This window comes from Neoarius graeffei, chromosome 24 (genome assembly GCF_027579695.1).
Source record: "Neoarius graeffei isolate fNeoGra1 chromosome 24, fNeoGra1.pri, whole genome shotgun sequence".
In the NCBI taxonomy this organism is placed as follows: domain Eukaryota; kingdom Metazoa; phylum Chordata; class Actinopteri; order Siluriformes; family Ariidae; genus Neoarius; species Neoarius graeffei.
In genome coordinates, this window is record NC_083592.1 from 38822566 (window position 1) to 38838060 (window position 15495).

General features: G+C 41.3%; 1 protein-coding gene across 1 annotated transcript in view; it reads left to right on the plus strand.

Annotated features, from left to right (window-relative positions):
• dmrt1 (doublesex and mab-3 related transcription factor 1) overlaps positions 1–15495 on the plus strand; it is a 71317-nt gene that overhangs the window by 20631 nt on the left and 35191 nt on the right. The window contains exons 2-3 of the mRNA XM_060907214.1: positions 3747–3924; positions 9860–10017. Of these exons, the coding sequence (XP_060763197.1) occupies positions 3747–3924; positions 9860–10017 (336 nt within the window). The remainder of the gene's footprint in view (positions 1–3746; positions 3925–9859; positions 10018–15495) is intronic.

Sequence of the window (15495 nt, forward strand, 5' to 3'; positions counted from 1 at the left end):
ATATATATATATATATATATATATATATATATATATATATATATATATATATATAATGGTTTTCCCCAAAGCGTTTCTGCCTGCCGATACGCTCAGTCGCTTTAGTTAAACTCTGATACGCTTAGATTTATAGCGATATGTTAAATTTCCTACCCACAAGTAACTAGATACATAAGAGAGCAAATAACAGATCCATTTACATATTGATTGATATTGTGCTAAACAAGCGGTCTTTTTTTCCAATGTTTGTGTTGATTCTGTCAAAGTAATATGTCCGTGTGGTATGATGTAAACAAACTGTAATCTGTTGGCTATGTCAAGATCACGTGTTCAAACCGTCCAATAAAAATATCGAAAAAACGTCAGACATCCCGGAATTTTCCGATTCATTATAAGCGATCTCATTGGCTGTCGATGTTGTCCCCCTCCAGACAGACAAAGCCGACTGATTTTAATCACAAAAGTTTGACCTAGTCTATTATCATTATGGCTTCGATCAAAGATTGGTTGACTAAACGTCAGCAAACCCACGTGAGTGATGGCGCACAAAACCAGACAACTGTCACGGCAATGAAAACGTCGTCAATTTTGATCACAGCGACTGGCTCAAAAAGCACTCGCTGGATAATTTGATCCACATCAGCATGGATGACAGCGAGATGGACTATGAGAGGGTTGGCCAACATTGGGCCAAGCAAAAGCCAAGGAGAATTAATCTGCTTTAAAGGAGGAGAAAACTTAATTCATTAGTTTGGGTTTGCAGAAAGATTATGTACTTATAAACACTCTCACGAAGTGAAGTTGTCCAAATGTGTCAAATATAGCATAATTTCAAATAATCATCATAAGCATTTTTGGCAGTGTGATGTCACTGGGATCCATTTAAGAAAAGAAGGCTTCGGATTATTATTTTGTTAAAGGCTCACAGTGACGTCACACTGCCAAATATGCTCATCATTATTATTCGCAATTATGCTACATTTGACACTTATAAACAAATTCCCTTCATGAATGTGTTTATAAGTACATAATATTTCTGCAAGCTTAAATGTATGAATTAAGTTTTCTTTTCCTTTAAATATGTTTTAATCTTAATCTAGTCCACTTAATAAAGTGCCAAAATTTAAACTTTATAATATGCAGTTACCTTACTTTTCTTTTCAGTGTATCTTAGTTCTACATATATTATGGTAATTGCATCCGAAACATTCTAAATCATTACAGTTATAGTAATACAGCAACTTATTTTAAGGTGGCAGTTCTTAGGTTCAGATCCCTTTGTGATCAACAGGAGGTCATGATGATCGATTCTCTTCATTGGATTGCATAAGATGGAGCAAACCACTGTTCATATTTTCATGCACATTTTTGTTACAACACGACTTGATCATAGATAATTAAGGGATCCCCGTAGATTTTCAAATCTGTCATATACCTCAGTAATCTATAACAAAACAGTTTAACTTGCATGTTGAACTTTAAGGTAAAATTTCAAATGTGTATACATTAATACTATTTAGGTCAGAAATCATTGAAACACTGGTAAAATCTATCCTATAATCTCTCATCTCATTATCTCTAGCTGCTTTATCCTGTTCTACAGGGTCGCAGGCAAGCTGGAGCCTATCCCAGCTGACTACGGGCGAAAGGCGGGGTACACCCTGGACAAGTCGCCAGGTCATCACAGGGCTGACACATAGACACAGACAACCATTCACACTCACATTCACACCTACGGTCAATTTAGAGTCACCAGTTAACCTAACCTGCATGTCTTTGGACTGTGGGGGAAACCGGAGCACCCGGAGGAAACCCACGCGGACACGGGGAGAACATGCAAACTCCGCACAGAAAGGCCCTCGCCACCCACGGGGCTCGAACCCGGACCTTCTTGCTGTGAGGCGACAGTGCTAACCGCTACATCACCGTGCCGCCTGTCCTATAGTCATGTATCTAAAACCTCTCAGAGACCCTGAAAATGCACCTGAGAGCATCTATTTTCAAAAAGTTTTCTGGGGGGGCATGCCCCCAGACCCTCCCAGTTTCAGTTCGCGCCTTCAGTGCTTGCGTTCATGCCGTTGGCATGATGTATTATCATGCCAGAATTTAGGTCTTTAATTTGTTTCTGGGGGAAACACTGATATATATATATAAAATGTATAATAGAGATAGATAGATAGATAGATAGATAGATAGATAGATAGATAGATAGATAGATAGATAGATAGATAGATAGATACGATTTTTGAAAATTGGAGCTTGTCATGTTACAGAAAAAATGGAAAGCGCAAACTCCTGTCCTGAAGACTTTCCAGCGGTGGAAAACCTAATTTTAACTGAACTGAATCAGGCTTGAACCCAATCATATCGGTGCTGAACCGAATCGTATTGGATCAGTAGTGAACTGAAGTATATAGAATAATTACTTGTTTAAATGCATCGTATTTTAAAATGTGTATTTTTTTAATTTAATATATATTATATTTGTCTTAGGACGGCACGGTGGTGTAGTGGTTAGCGCTGTCGCCTCACAGCAAGAAGGTCCTGGGTTCGAGCCCCGTGGCCGGCGAGGGCCTTTCTGTGTGGAGTTTGCATGTTCTCCCCGTGTCCGCGTGGGTTTCCTCCGGGTGCTCCGGTTTCCCCCACAGTCCAAAGACATGCAGGTTAGGTTAACTGGTGACTCTAAATTGACCGTAGGTGTGAATGGTTGTCTGTGTCTATGTATCAGCCCTGTGATGACCTGGCGACTTGTCCAGGGTGTACCCCGCCTTTCGCCCGTAGTCAGCTGGGATAGGCTCCGGCTTGCCTGCAACCCTGTAGAACAGGATAAAGCGGCTAGAGATAATGAGATGAGATGAGATATTTGTCTTAAGAGGTAAGTGGTGATATGGTTTTTAAATGTACAAATGAAATTTCATACATATTCTTCAAAAGAAAAACATTATAGATTAAAATTTGACGCATTTTCTACTGAGTAGAATAGCTCATAGTGGGAAGACCATTTTGCGATTTATACTTTTTTAGACTTTTGCACACTACTCCTTGAGACCAAAGATATATCTTGATGAGGAAAAAATCATTATACTGTTAATAATAATAATAATAATAATTTCAATTTATATAGCGCCTTTCTCAAAACCCAAGGTCACTTTACAATTATAGGGGAAAAAAAAGGCTACCAAATAAAGGTCAGGATGTCATTCCAATGGTGTAGCAACCACAATCCCACCAAAAGGTGCACGAAAACAATTTCCACACCGCCTGCACAGCCGCCGCGACGGCACCGGAACACCACGCCATGGAGCCACAAAGCGAGCACAGACGCACCGCCACGCAAAGCGCTGGTATGTCCCAAACCGCCTGCACAGCCGTTGCAACGCCACCGAGCAACATCACTCAGAACATCACGCCAAGCACTAAAGTACCACTGCACAGAGTGCTGGACAGCCATGATGTTAAAATGAGCAATGAGCTCACTGCAGTCCGTAGCGAGGAGCACAGGCATGACCTACGGCGAACCAAGGCCTGGAGGAAACCGACGCCCAAAACTGGGTCCGGAGCTGCACCACAACCGGCGGACAAAACACTCAAACAAAAACAAACTACACAAACACAAAAAAGAAAAACAAAAGAGAAAATAAAAATAAAAAGCTCCGGTGAGAAGCGGCAGCCAGAATGCCCACGGCGTACTCTCAACCGGAAACGGAAATGAAAAAGCATTGTCTAATGTTAATGTGTTTCTTCAGGTGGCTCTGCGGCGTCAGCAGGCTCAGGAGGAGGAGATGGGCATCTGCACTCCAGTGAACCTCTCCGTTCCAGACATCATGGTGAAGAATGAACTGGGAAGTGATTGCAGCTTCGCGGTGGGAGCGAGATCACCTTCCTCCAACAGCACTGGATCTGCTTCTTCTCCTGCTGCCTCTGGTGAGATTAATTACTCTTAATCCAGCCGGAGGGAGTCCAACACACAATGCTCTTATGGAATCTCTCTTGTTGGCTTGAAACCTAATTTTTACCCACTCAAACATATCTGATTAAAAGGCATGTCCAATTCAAGTGCTGTATGGCCAGAATCCAACATTTCTATGCGCAAACACATGCACAACTCGTGTGTTATACCACAGAAATCAAGAAACGTTTCCTGGATTTTGGTACTTCAGTTTGCAGTTCTGTTTTAAAAGAGAGTAATAAAGCACGGAAGGAAAATTAACAGATGGCAATAAATAAGAGTGTAATATTTTATATAAATAACAAATGATCAGTCTTAGATTTTTTTGGCTAATAGACATGCCACCAGTTTTATGATCAACTGTTTTATAATCAGAAAGTTTTTTGGCAAGGGGGAAACAGCCACTCAGGACAAATGGGAGAATTAAAACTAAATCTCAAAAGGTAAAATTGGACAGTTACGATTGAGGTGTCTGATTAATATCAGAGCTAAAAAGTTAAATTAAAACCTTTAGAATAACCATTCTGATTTAAATAGTTACTCTTGATTGAAATTGGTGTAATCTATGCTAGTAATAAAGTAGTAGTAACTGTTATTAACTGGTATTTCTTTCAGCCTCTTAGGGTGTATTCAGACCAGGATAGTTCGATAGTTCACTAGCTTTGGTCCGAACCAAATGTTTTTTTTATTTTTTCATTGTGGTGCGGTTCGCTTTCACACTGTACATTTTAGTAAGCGGACCAAAATCTGTCAACAAAGCCACGCGCCCTGAGGTCGTTCAGCTATTGGTCAGAGACGACACGCGCACAAAGCGTTAAGTTCAAAAGTAGTCATGGAGGCTTTCCGTGCTGTTATTCTTTTTAATGTCATCAAAGCTATATGTTTTTTCCAGTTTTTACTGTTTTCACAATTGTGCGATTACTATGCTGTTGTACAAGTAATTTATCAACGACGACTTCAAAGGGCAAGGTGGCTACGGAGGATAGCGCTGATGAGCGCACATCATGTTGTGACAGTTCTGGCTCTTCACGCAAGACGGAGGAGGTACGTGTCAGGATATTCGCCTTATCCATCGTAATGGATGAATTTCTTTTTTGCGTCGCTAGTACCGCCACTTTTTGAAAGAATGTCCCTGATTTTAATGTAGGTCTGACGGAGTTTCTTCACTTTTAGCCGACATTGTTCTGGGGAGCGCGTGAACCCCTTCTCCTTCATTTTCTCACTGAATACAGCAAACACGTCGGCATTTTTGTGTGTTCTCTCCAAAAGCTCAGATATGTGGACATCTGCCCATATATCCACAAGGGTACGCGTTTCTTCCTCGGCCCATGTTTGCCCCCTACTCATTTTTTGTACTCTGTAGTCTAGCCTACCACTGGTCTGAATGGCTGAACGACTGTTGTAAGGTTCCCTTGACAACCGAAACAGTGTTTCCACTTTGCGGTGGAGTGTCAAGACTCTGTTTCCCATAATGCTCGACAAACGACGGAAGCTCCCGAGGTACAAAAAAGCAAAACTGTCAGATTAGGTCCGGTCTGCTTTCACACCTCCAAAAGGTCCGCACCAGGGTTCCTTTGGTCCGGACCGAGTCCGACCTTGCAGCTCGGTCTCGGTCCGCTTGTTTGGTCCGGACCAGAGTTCGGTGGTTTGTATTCAGACCAACCCAAAAGGTCCGGACCAAGGGAAATTTGGTTCGTTTGGTCGGTTGGTCCGGACCAAACAACGTAGGTGTGAATACGCCCTTAGTTGTTGTTAATAAGCTGTACCCTTTGATTTTTATGAAATTAAAATTAAAATTAGAGATGGTGTGATACTCCGATACCATGATATCATGATACTTTTCTGTTGTCGATACTAAAACCTTGGTTATCAGTTGCTACAGCTATCTATACCTATCCGATATTGCTTTCTTTAAAAACTACTTTAAAAAGCTTTCAGATATTTTAAACAGTCAAGTCTCTTTATAAGTAAACATTTCCAGTTTTTTTCAAATCCCGTTCAGTCTTTTCCATTTGTTACAGGATCTGATGTGTTTTCTCTGTTTTACTTCTTTTTTTTTTTTAATTGTTGCTGGTATCGAATCGGTACTGATACTGGGTTTTGGGTTGGTGCAGTCTCTAATGAAAATGCTGTGTTACTTAATAGTGAGACCAAAGCTGGTTATTATCCATTTTGTTATTATTTCATAATTGAGAAATTTCTAAGAGAAAATCTAAATAATATAAAGAACTGTACTAATAAAAAAACAACCGTTGAAAGAAAAAACCCCTTAAAACTGCACAAAATCTAAAATCAGCACATTTTGTCAATTCTAAATACTGCATACATGGATATATCAGTGAAAAATATGAATTCGTATTGGAAGTTGTATTGTTTGCCAAATGTAAAAGACCACTGACTTTTTCTGTCACATAGCACTATGACCCACTACATTTGTGACGCTTGAGAAAGTGTGTGTGTGCGCGTGCATACGTGTGTGCTTGCGTGTGCGTGCGAAAGCGTGTGTTGGGGTGATTCAAGTAGATCTGTGACCATGGACAGCTTGTGCCCATCTACAAATTCTTCATTTTAGTGACCCATTCATCCTAGAACACAATACAGCCAGTGAGGTGCTCTCTTTATTTTCTGAAAACACAGGGAGGGGTTAATGAAGGAGCAACATTTCCTGTAACATTCCATCACTGCACTATGTTCCTATCTCTAGCTCTGGTGATTGCACCTTGGCATGTTGGGCAATTGTTCTGATGGCTCTCTGGCCAGAGATGTTGAGTCAAGAAGGGTGGGAGAGAGACAGGCTGTTCCTGTGTGTCTGATAGGACTGAGCTAGGAGGAAAATATCAACCCGGTCAAGGCTGCCTAAATTTGATCTGTGCTGCTGTCCCAGAGGCAAAGGAGAGCAAAGCAGCACTTACTGGTCATCTTCTGACACCAGTGCGTAGACAGCACATTCCAAACCTGCACATGAGATACAGAGGAAGGTGAAAAGATAAAGAAATAGGCTGCAAAGGCCGTGTAATGACGCATTAATGTGTAATAATACAAGAACAGGATCACTGGTTTGTTTCACCAGCAGATGGGGCCATAAGCAACAACACCACTGATTTTCTAGACTGCTTTTAAATTTGAGAAGACAAAAATAGCACACAATTTAACAAAATAAAAATTCAAAAGCATTTTTTTGAATTTGTAGTCTAAGCTATGTCTGGTAACCTGAAGCTTTAGGTTGTGTAATTATTCATGACCGATATCCATTTGGTAAATTCTGTTCAAAATGGTTTGACTGGCTCTGTAATGCTGTGTTCACACTTATACCGGTACGATAGTGGTATAACTGTATCGATATAAAGTATACCGGTACAGTTTAGTGCATCTGTCCACACTAGCGAGAAATGTTTGCGGTTTTCTTTCACGGTAGTTGAAATGCGCGTGCGCGAAATGTTTCCGTGGTTACCGAGTAACTTCCTTCCGAGAATATATGGCATCCGTTATTTCGAGATCTCGAGAAAACAAAACAATTATTCCGTGATCTCGAGAAAACCAAACAATTATTTCATGATCTTAGCTGGATCACTGTATCTCCGTCGGTAGAGACGAAGCCGGGCCAGTCTTCTGCGGAGGTGCCGCGGACTAATTTTGAAATTATCCCTTATTAAAAGACTGAATGCAATCTCTCCCTGTGTCAACCCCTGATCAAAATATTGCCTTATTAGGTGATCGATTATTCCAGACATTCTAATGACCAAAGTTGCGTCTATACAGAATGAGAAATAGCCCCAAAGTCAGCATATCACAAGTCTCTTGGCGCACCTGAATGAAGCATTTCTCAGCTGTTTACTCGAGATCATGAAATAATTGTTTTGTTTTCTTGAGATCTCGAATTAGTTGTGTTGTTTTCTCGAGATCCTGAATTAATTATGTCGTTATCTCGGGATAACAAGGTGAATAAAAAAAAAGGATTATATGAAGGGCCTCTCTCGGCTTCCGTACGGATGAAACAACGTGTGTGTGCTTTTTGTTGTCAATGTACAGTCTGTATTTCTGGTGGTCAGTTATTCAGTCGAATCGTATAAAACGCGCGAGGCAGTTGAGAAAGAAACAAAGAAAACGAATCTCCGTTCTTCACTATTTTATTCAGCGAAGACATCGATTGAGGTGTGTGACTTTGCGCATGCGCATTATATTTGTATCGATACAGAGCCGCTTCATCTGTCCACACTACAGCGAAGCGCTACAGTACCGATACTGTACCGGTACGAAACCCATACATTTGTGGGTTTCATACCGATACAGTTATACCGCTACAGTACCGGTATAGTTGCTAGTGTGGACAGGTGTTGCGGTACGAAAGTAGTTTCGTATCGGTACCAAATCCCTAGTGTGGACAGGGTATAAGTGTACCGGTATGCTCTCAGAAAACAAAGTACATCATTGTACCTTTAGGGGTACAACGGCTTGTCACGGGGGCAGTACCCTTTAAAGGGGTACCAAATATAATATATACAGTTGCTGATGTGACAAAGTAATGTATTCTTAAGTATTCTATCAAATTTATACACTAGAAAACAACGAAATATCTTGGTAATTGTAAATATAATACTTTATACGCTAAACCGCACAAGAGTCGCCATTTTTAAAAGACCGTGACGTCAGCGCTACCCACTGCACTAGCGGAACTCTCCGAAATAGAGGAGATAAGCGTGTAATCATGGCGTCGGGCGCATCAAGTGAAAGCGACAGCTCTGTCGAATCATACGAAGAGATCCCGCAAGACACACTGCAAGCAGGCTATGGCTTAGAAGGGTACCAGTTTGAACCTAGGAGAGGTACTATGTAGTGGAAGTTCATTATGTCTAACTATTAAAGCTATTTTAAGTTCGTTTCTTCAGACAAGGATTTTTTAAGATGTTACCTTGTTGACAGTTTCGGCGAGAATCTTCCGCCTTCTTCAAAACAGTCACCAGATGTCGAGTGGTGACGTGCCTTATCAGCTGATGTTACGCTACGGAGGCGTGAACGTCCCGCCCAATTTGACAGGTAGTTCACGCCTCCTGCTGTCAGGTCGCTCCTCCAGGACACATCTGGTGACTGTTTTGAAGAAGGCGGAAGATTCTCGCCGAAACTGTCAACAAGGTAACATCTTAAAAAATCCTTGTCTTAAGAAACGAACTTAAAATAGCTAGGAGAGGTACTCTCGACTCCGGTGATGAAATAAGAGAAGAAAGCTCGGATGACGGCGAGGATGAGACTGATGCTGACCATGGGCATGGCGAGCGTGGGGCAGAGCGTCTGCGTGCAGGTGACACGGCGTGGTGCTCGTGCGGAAAATGTAACGTGGAGTTGCTCACGAGTCCAGCAGAATTTATTTGCTGCAATGAGATAGGCGCCACCCGTGGACTTGCGAAATCGTCGCAAGAGGCAGAAACAGGTATTTCACACGTGCTATTCCCAACCTCAATGAGCCAACACAACTGGGCACATACATACGTCATGAGTGTTACGCAGAGAAAATGAACGTGCATTCTGATTGGATAAAATTAATATCATGGCGGGCTGTTCAAACTGCGGAAATAGTTTGCTCGAGCTACTTTCAAAACACTATAACTTTCCAACCTTAGAACAAAAAACTTTTGTAAGTCTTGAATAAGGTTCGTTAATGTGTGTTTTATTGTTATATTTACTCTATATATTGCCCTCTGTTCCCCTTTAAGGTACTTACTGTATTTGTACCATTTATATACTGATTGGGAACATACCGTATGCATACTTTTTTGACCCTGAAAAGGTACACATATTTACCTTGAAGTCCAATAATCAGCCCTGGGGGTACATTCGTGTAGATTGTACGTCAGGGGACAGAAATGGACTCCTCCTGTACCCCTATTTCTGACAGTGTAAGACGTGTTGTTTCAGGGAGCCGCTCTTCACTGTCGCTGAGCCCCACAGCAGCCAGCAAGGGACACTCTGAAGGCTCTGCTGACCTGGTGGTGGATGCGTCCTACTGCAACTTTTATCAGCCTTCCCGCTACCCAGCGTACTACAGCAGTCTCTACAATTACCCACAGTACCAGGTGACAACACACAAATAGTCATTTGTTTTAACGTAATACGATAGTAACAATAGTCATGTGTACACTTGAAGAAAAAAAGTCCTAAACTATGTCTTTGCTTGTATGCTCAAGGATATAACTTTTTTTTTTTACCTGGAAATGTTTATATACGGCGGCACGGTGGTGTAGTGGTTAGCGCTGTCGCCTGACAGCAAGAAGGTCCGGGTTCGAGCCCCGTGGCCGGCGAGGGCCTTTCTGTGCGGAGTTTGCATGTTCTCCCCGTGTCCGCGTGGGTTTCCTCCGGGTGCTCCGGTTTCCCCCACAGTCCAAAGACATGCAGGTTAGGTTAACTGGTGACTCTAAATTGAGCGTAGGTGTGAATGAGAGTGTGAATGGTTGTCTGTGTCTATGTGTCAGCCCTGTGATGACCTGGCGACTTGTCCAGGGTGTACCCCGCCTTTCGCCTGTAGTCAGCTGGGATAGGCTCCAGCTCGCCTGCGACCCTGTAGAACAGGATAAAGCGGCTACAGATAATGAATGAATGAATGAATGAATGTTTATATACAGTCGTGTAACTTTAAAAAAGTAATTTAAGGTACATGAATGGACTGTTATTACTTTTTAGAGTAAAGCTGTAAATGTACACTATATAGACCTTTTTAGGTATTTCTAGTTACTGTTCCACCAACAAGGAAAGGTACAATTTTGTACCCTTTGTTTCTGAGTGTATTTTACATATGCAGCATTTAGTCTGTATGAATCAAGGCCTGGTGATTTCACCCCCTGTGTGCAGTTCATTTGGACAGCAACACAACGATCGAGTGCAGACCAAAACATTATCTATTAATTACTTGTTTTCTACGCTCTTTTGATTTCTGTGAAGGTTTTTGCTTTCTGGGTGAAGCAGTGTGAGTCTGAAATGGACCACACATGAATGATTCAGGCTGGGCAAACTAATACAGTGGTGCATGAAAGTTTGTGAACCCTTTAGAATTTTCTATATTTCTGCATAAATATGACCTAAAACATCATCAGATTTTCACACAAGTCCTAAAAGTAGATAAAGAGAACCCAGTTAAACAAATGAGACAAAATTATTATACTTGGATATTTATTTATTGAGGATAATGATCCAATATTACATATCTGTGAGTGGCAAAAGTATGTGAGCCTTTGCTTTCAGTATCTGGTGTGACCCCCTTGTGCAGCAATAACTGCAGCTAAACGTTTCCAGTAACTGTTGATCAGTCCTGCACACCGGCTTGGAGGAATTTTAGCCGGTTCCTCCGTACAGAACAGCTTCAACTCTGGGATGTTGGTGGGTTTCCTCACATGAACTGCTCGCTTCAGGTCCTTCCACAACATTTCGATTGGATTAAGGTCAGGACTTTGACTTGGCCATTCCAAAACATTAACTTTATTCTTCTTTAACCATTCTTTGGTAGAACGACTTGTGTTCTTAGGGTCGTTGTCTTGCTGCATGACCCACCTTCTCTTGAGATTCAGTTCATGGACAGATGTCCTGACATTTTCCTTTAGAATTTGCTGGTATAATTCAGAATTCATTGTTCCATCAATGATGGCAAGCCGTCCTGGCCCAGATGCAGCAAAACAGGCCCAAACCATGATACTACCACCACCATGTTTCACAGATGGGATAAGGTTCTTATGCTGGAACGCAGTGTTTTCCTTTCTCCAAACATAATGCTTCTCATTTAAACCAAAAATTTCTATTTTGGTCCCATCCGTCCACAAGACATATTTTTCCAATAGCCTTCTGGCTTGTCCACGTGATCTTTAGCAAACTGCAGACGAGCAGCAATGTTCTTTCTGGAGAGCAGTGGCTTTCTCCTTGCAACCCTGCCATGCACACCATTGTTGTTCAGTGTTCTCCTGATGGTGGAGTCATAAACATTAGCCAATGTGAGAGAGGCCTTCAGTTGCTTAGAAGTTACCCTGGGGTCCTTTGTGACCTCGCTGACTATTACACACCTTGCTCTTGGAGTAATCTTTGTTGGTCGACCACTCCTGGGGAGGGTAACAATGGTCTTGAATTTCCTCCATTTGTACACAATCTGTCTGTCTGTGGATTGGTGGAGTCCAAACTCTTTAGAGATGGTTTTGTAACCTTTTCCAGCCTGATGAGCATCAACAACACTTTTTCTGAGGTCCTCAGAAATCTCCTTTGTTTGTGCCATGATACACTTCCACAAACATGTGTTGTAAAGGTCAGACTTTGATAGATCCCTGTTCTTTATTTTATTTTATTTTATTTATTTATTTTGAGGATAACCCCTTGAGATGTGGCATCTCATTTTCAAGGGGGTCCTAATGACAATACCAAAAAAGAAAAACAGGACTTGAATACACACACTAAACATATACACAATAGACATATACACATAAACACACTCACACACTTACCAACGTTGCTCTCCAAACTACCCCACTACCCCCACCCAGCATACTACAATAATGTCATTTATATACGGTATCATACAGTATCAGCACAACTAATCCAAGAAAGAGAGGAAAAACAAAAACAAACAAACAAAAAACATTCAGAAACAGGAGCAGGATGTTTGAAAATGAGTAATTAAAGATGATCTGAAAATATGAAAGGAAGAAATGGACCTGAGTGTTGAAGGAAGACTGTTCCAGTCTGATGGTGCTTTAAACTTAAATGCACGACGACCAATTTCTTTGCGAATTCTAGGTGTAACTAAAAACAAATGGTCAATGTGCCATAAACTGTAATGAGAGCTTAGAGCTCTCATTGCTTTAAATAAAACCGGGTGCCCACTCACACCTGATTGTCATCCCACTGATCGAAAACACCTGACTCTAATTTCACCTTCAAATTAACTGCTAATCCTAGAGGTTCACATACTTTTGCCACTCACAGATATAATATTGGATCATTATCCTCAATAAATAAATGAGCAAGTATAATATTTTTGTCTCATTTGTTTAACTGGGTTCTCTTTATCTACTTTTAGGACTTGTGTGAAATTCTGATGATGTTTTAGGTCATATTTATGCAGAAATGTAGAAAATTCTAAAGGTTTCACAAACTTTCAAGCACCACTGTAAGTGTGTCAGTTGTAAGTATAGTATAGTAAATATGGCTGCAGAACCATAACCATTCTACATACATGGACTGAATAAACTAGAACTATTATAATCATGTAAAATAAGTTTTGGCGGTGGGGTGTGGGGGGGGGGTTATGGGTATGAAGATGTGGCGAGTTTATTTACCATTAAACACAATGGCTGCAGGTTTTATACAGTGAGTGAATAGAATTGGGTTTGATTAAGCAGAGAGCATGTCAACTAAAGAAGCAGTTTAGTTTTCCAATCCCACTTGAAAATCCACTCCAAACAGGAAGGATTGCTCCTTATTAACTCAACACCCATGAAGAAGACCACCATGGTACACTCATTTCCCCACTCACCTAAGCTGTGTCCCATGTAGTCCAGCAGAATGTGGTAATGAGCTGATTAAGTGGGTTAGAGCGCTTGTTTATACGGGTTCCTGTCAGTGAACCCAGCTGCCTGTTCTAACTTGGCAGGGTGGTATAGTGAGCTTTTACACATAGCGCCTGTCCTCTCGTTCCGAGCCAGTGGCTGAGTACAGCAAGGAAGGTGTGTAGGCTTCATGCCACGCTGTCTCTCTTACAAACTGTTTACATTTCCCTGCTTCCCCCAGTCGGAACTGCAACTAATGCTGCCACTGGGAGTTCTCTAACCCTTATCCAAACCATGCAATTACACTGAACGCCACTGAATTTGCCCCCTTTAGTCACAAAGTTTGGCAAATGGTTTTAATGCATGTCTTAAAATGCCTAAGCTACAGTTGATGGTGCTTATGTCTTGTGTTGGTGAGAGATGCTGACCTCTGATCAGTTCCATGCAGCAGGTTTATAACAAGACTTTAAAGTGCATATCCTGGACCAAATTCATTTTTTTATATATGAGTGATTCCACGCTTATGGGTACTGAAATGGGGACATGAACTTATTTTTAAAAATTCACCTAAAACCATTTCTTTTTTTTTTACCATCAGGTCACAAAACATGTAATCTTTAATGAATGATATGTTAAAAGATAACTTTAATTTTCTGAGATGTAATAAAAACATATTTATATGCCAAAGTCAGAACGTAACAGAAGTGTTGTGGACATATATATTCTCAATTTTAACAATGTAGAATTATTTTTTGAAACATAGGAAGGTGATGTTTTAGCAAATATAATTAATAAACATGTGTAGTAGAATAAACATACACATTCTTTCAATAAGATTAACATGGTATAGAGCTAGATTGTAATTAATTTGTAACAGACGCGAGATGGACAATCGTAACAGAAGTAATGTAACAGACATCATTTTGGAACTCATAGGCTTGACTTTGGCATATAAATATGTTTTTATTACATCTCAGAAAATTAAAGTTATCTTTTAACATATCATTCATTAAAGATTACATGTTTTGTGACCTGATGGTAAAAAAAGAAATGGTTTTAGGTGAATAAGTTCATGTCCCCATTTCAGTACCCATAAGCGTGGAATCACTCATATATGAAAAAATGTGGGCGGCACGGTGGTGTAGTGGTTAGCGCTGTCGCCTCACAGCAAGAAGGTTTTGGGTTTGAGCCCCGTGGCCGGCGAGGGCCTTTCTGTGTGGAGTTTGCATGTTCTCCCCGTGTCCGCGTGAGTTTCCTCCGGGTGCTCCGGTTTCCCCCACAGTCCAAAGACATGCAGGTTAGGTTAACTGGTGACTCTAAATTGACCGTAGGTGTGAATGTGAGTGTGAATGGTTGTCTGTGTCTGTGTGTCAGCCCTGTGATGACCTGGCGACTTGTCCAGGGTGTACCCCGCCTTTCGCCCGTAGTCAGCTGGGATAGGCTCCAGCTTGCCTGCGACCCTGTAGAACAGGATAAAGCGACTAGAGATAATGAGATGAGATGAGATGAAAAAATGTCCCTTTACACACTTATCCAGAAGGGTAATTTTGCACAAGGCCATCTGTCTACAGCAGAAAATAAAATAAAATAAAAAAACGCGTCTGGAAAAATCCCAAGGGAGTCTGGAGCCAGATTCGTGACGTCACCTGCGGAAGCACCAGCAGGCTGCGAGAGCTTGCACGGTTTCAGTGCACAGCCTGTGTAGACCAAGTTTAGCAGCTAGTGATTTTTCACTGAAATATGGAATTGTCACCTGAGCGCAATGTGGGAAACGATGAGTACTAATCCCATCAAGATTGGTGTTGCTACACCCTCCTACGATGCATCTGTTAACCATTTTAATAATTACGTGATAACATTGAAGAAATTTGCAGAAAACCACCAGGTCATTTTCTCGTAAGCAAACCAGCGCTGACGTAGGATTCAGAGGGAGGTGTCCCGCACGCGACGTCACGAAAATCAATGTTTCCCGGGAAATCCAAATGCTAAGTTTTTTCAGAGGCGGACCAATTCGCCTCAAATGGCTTGATT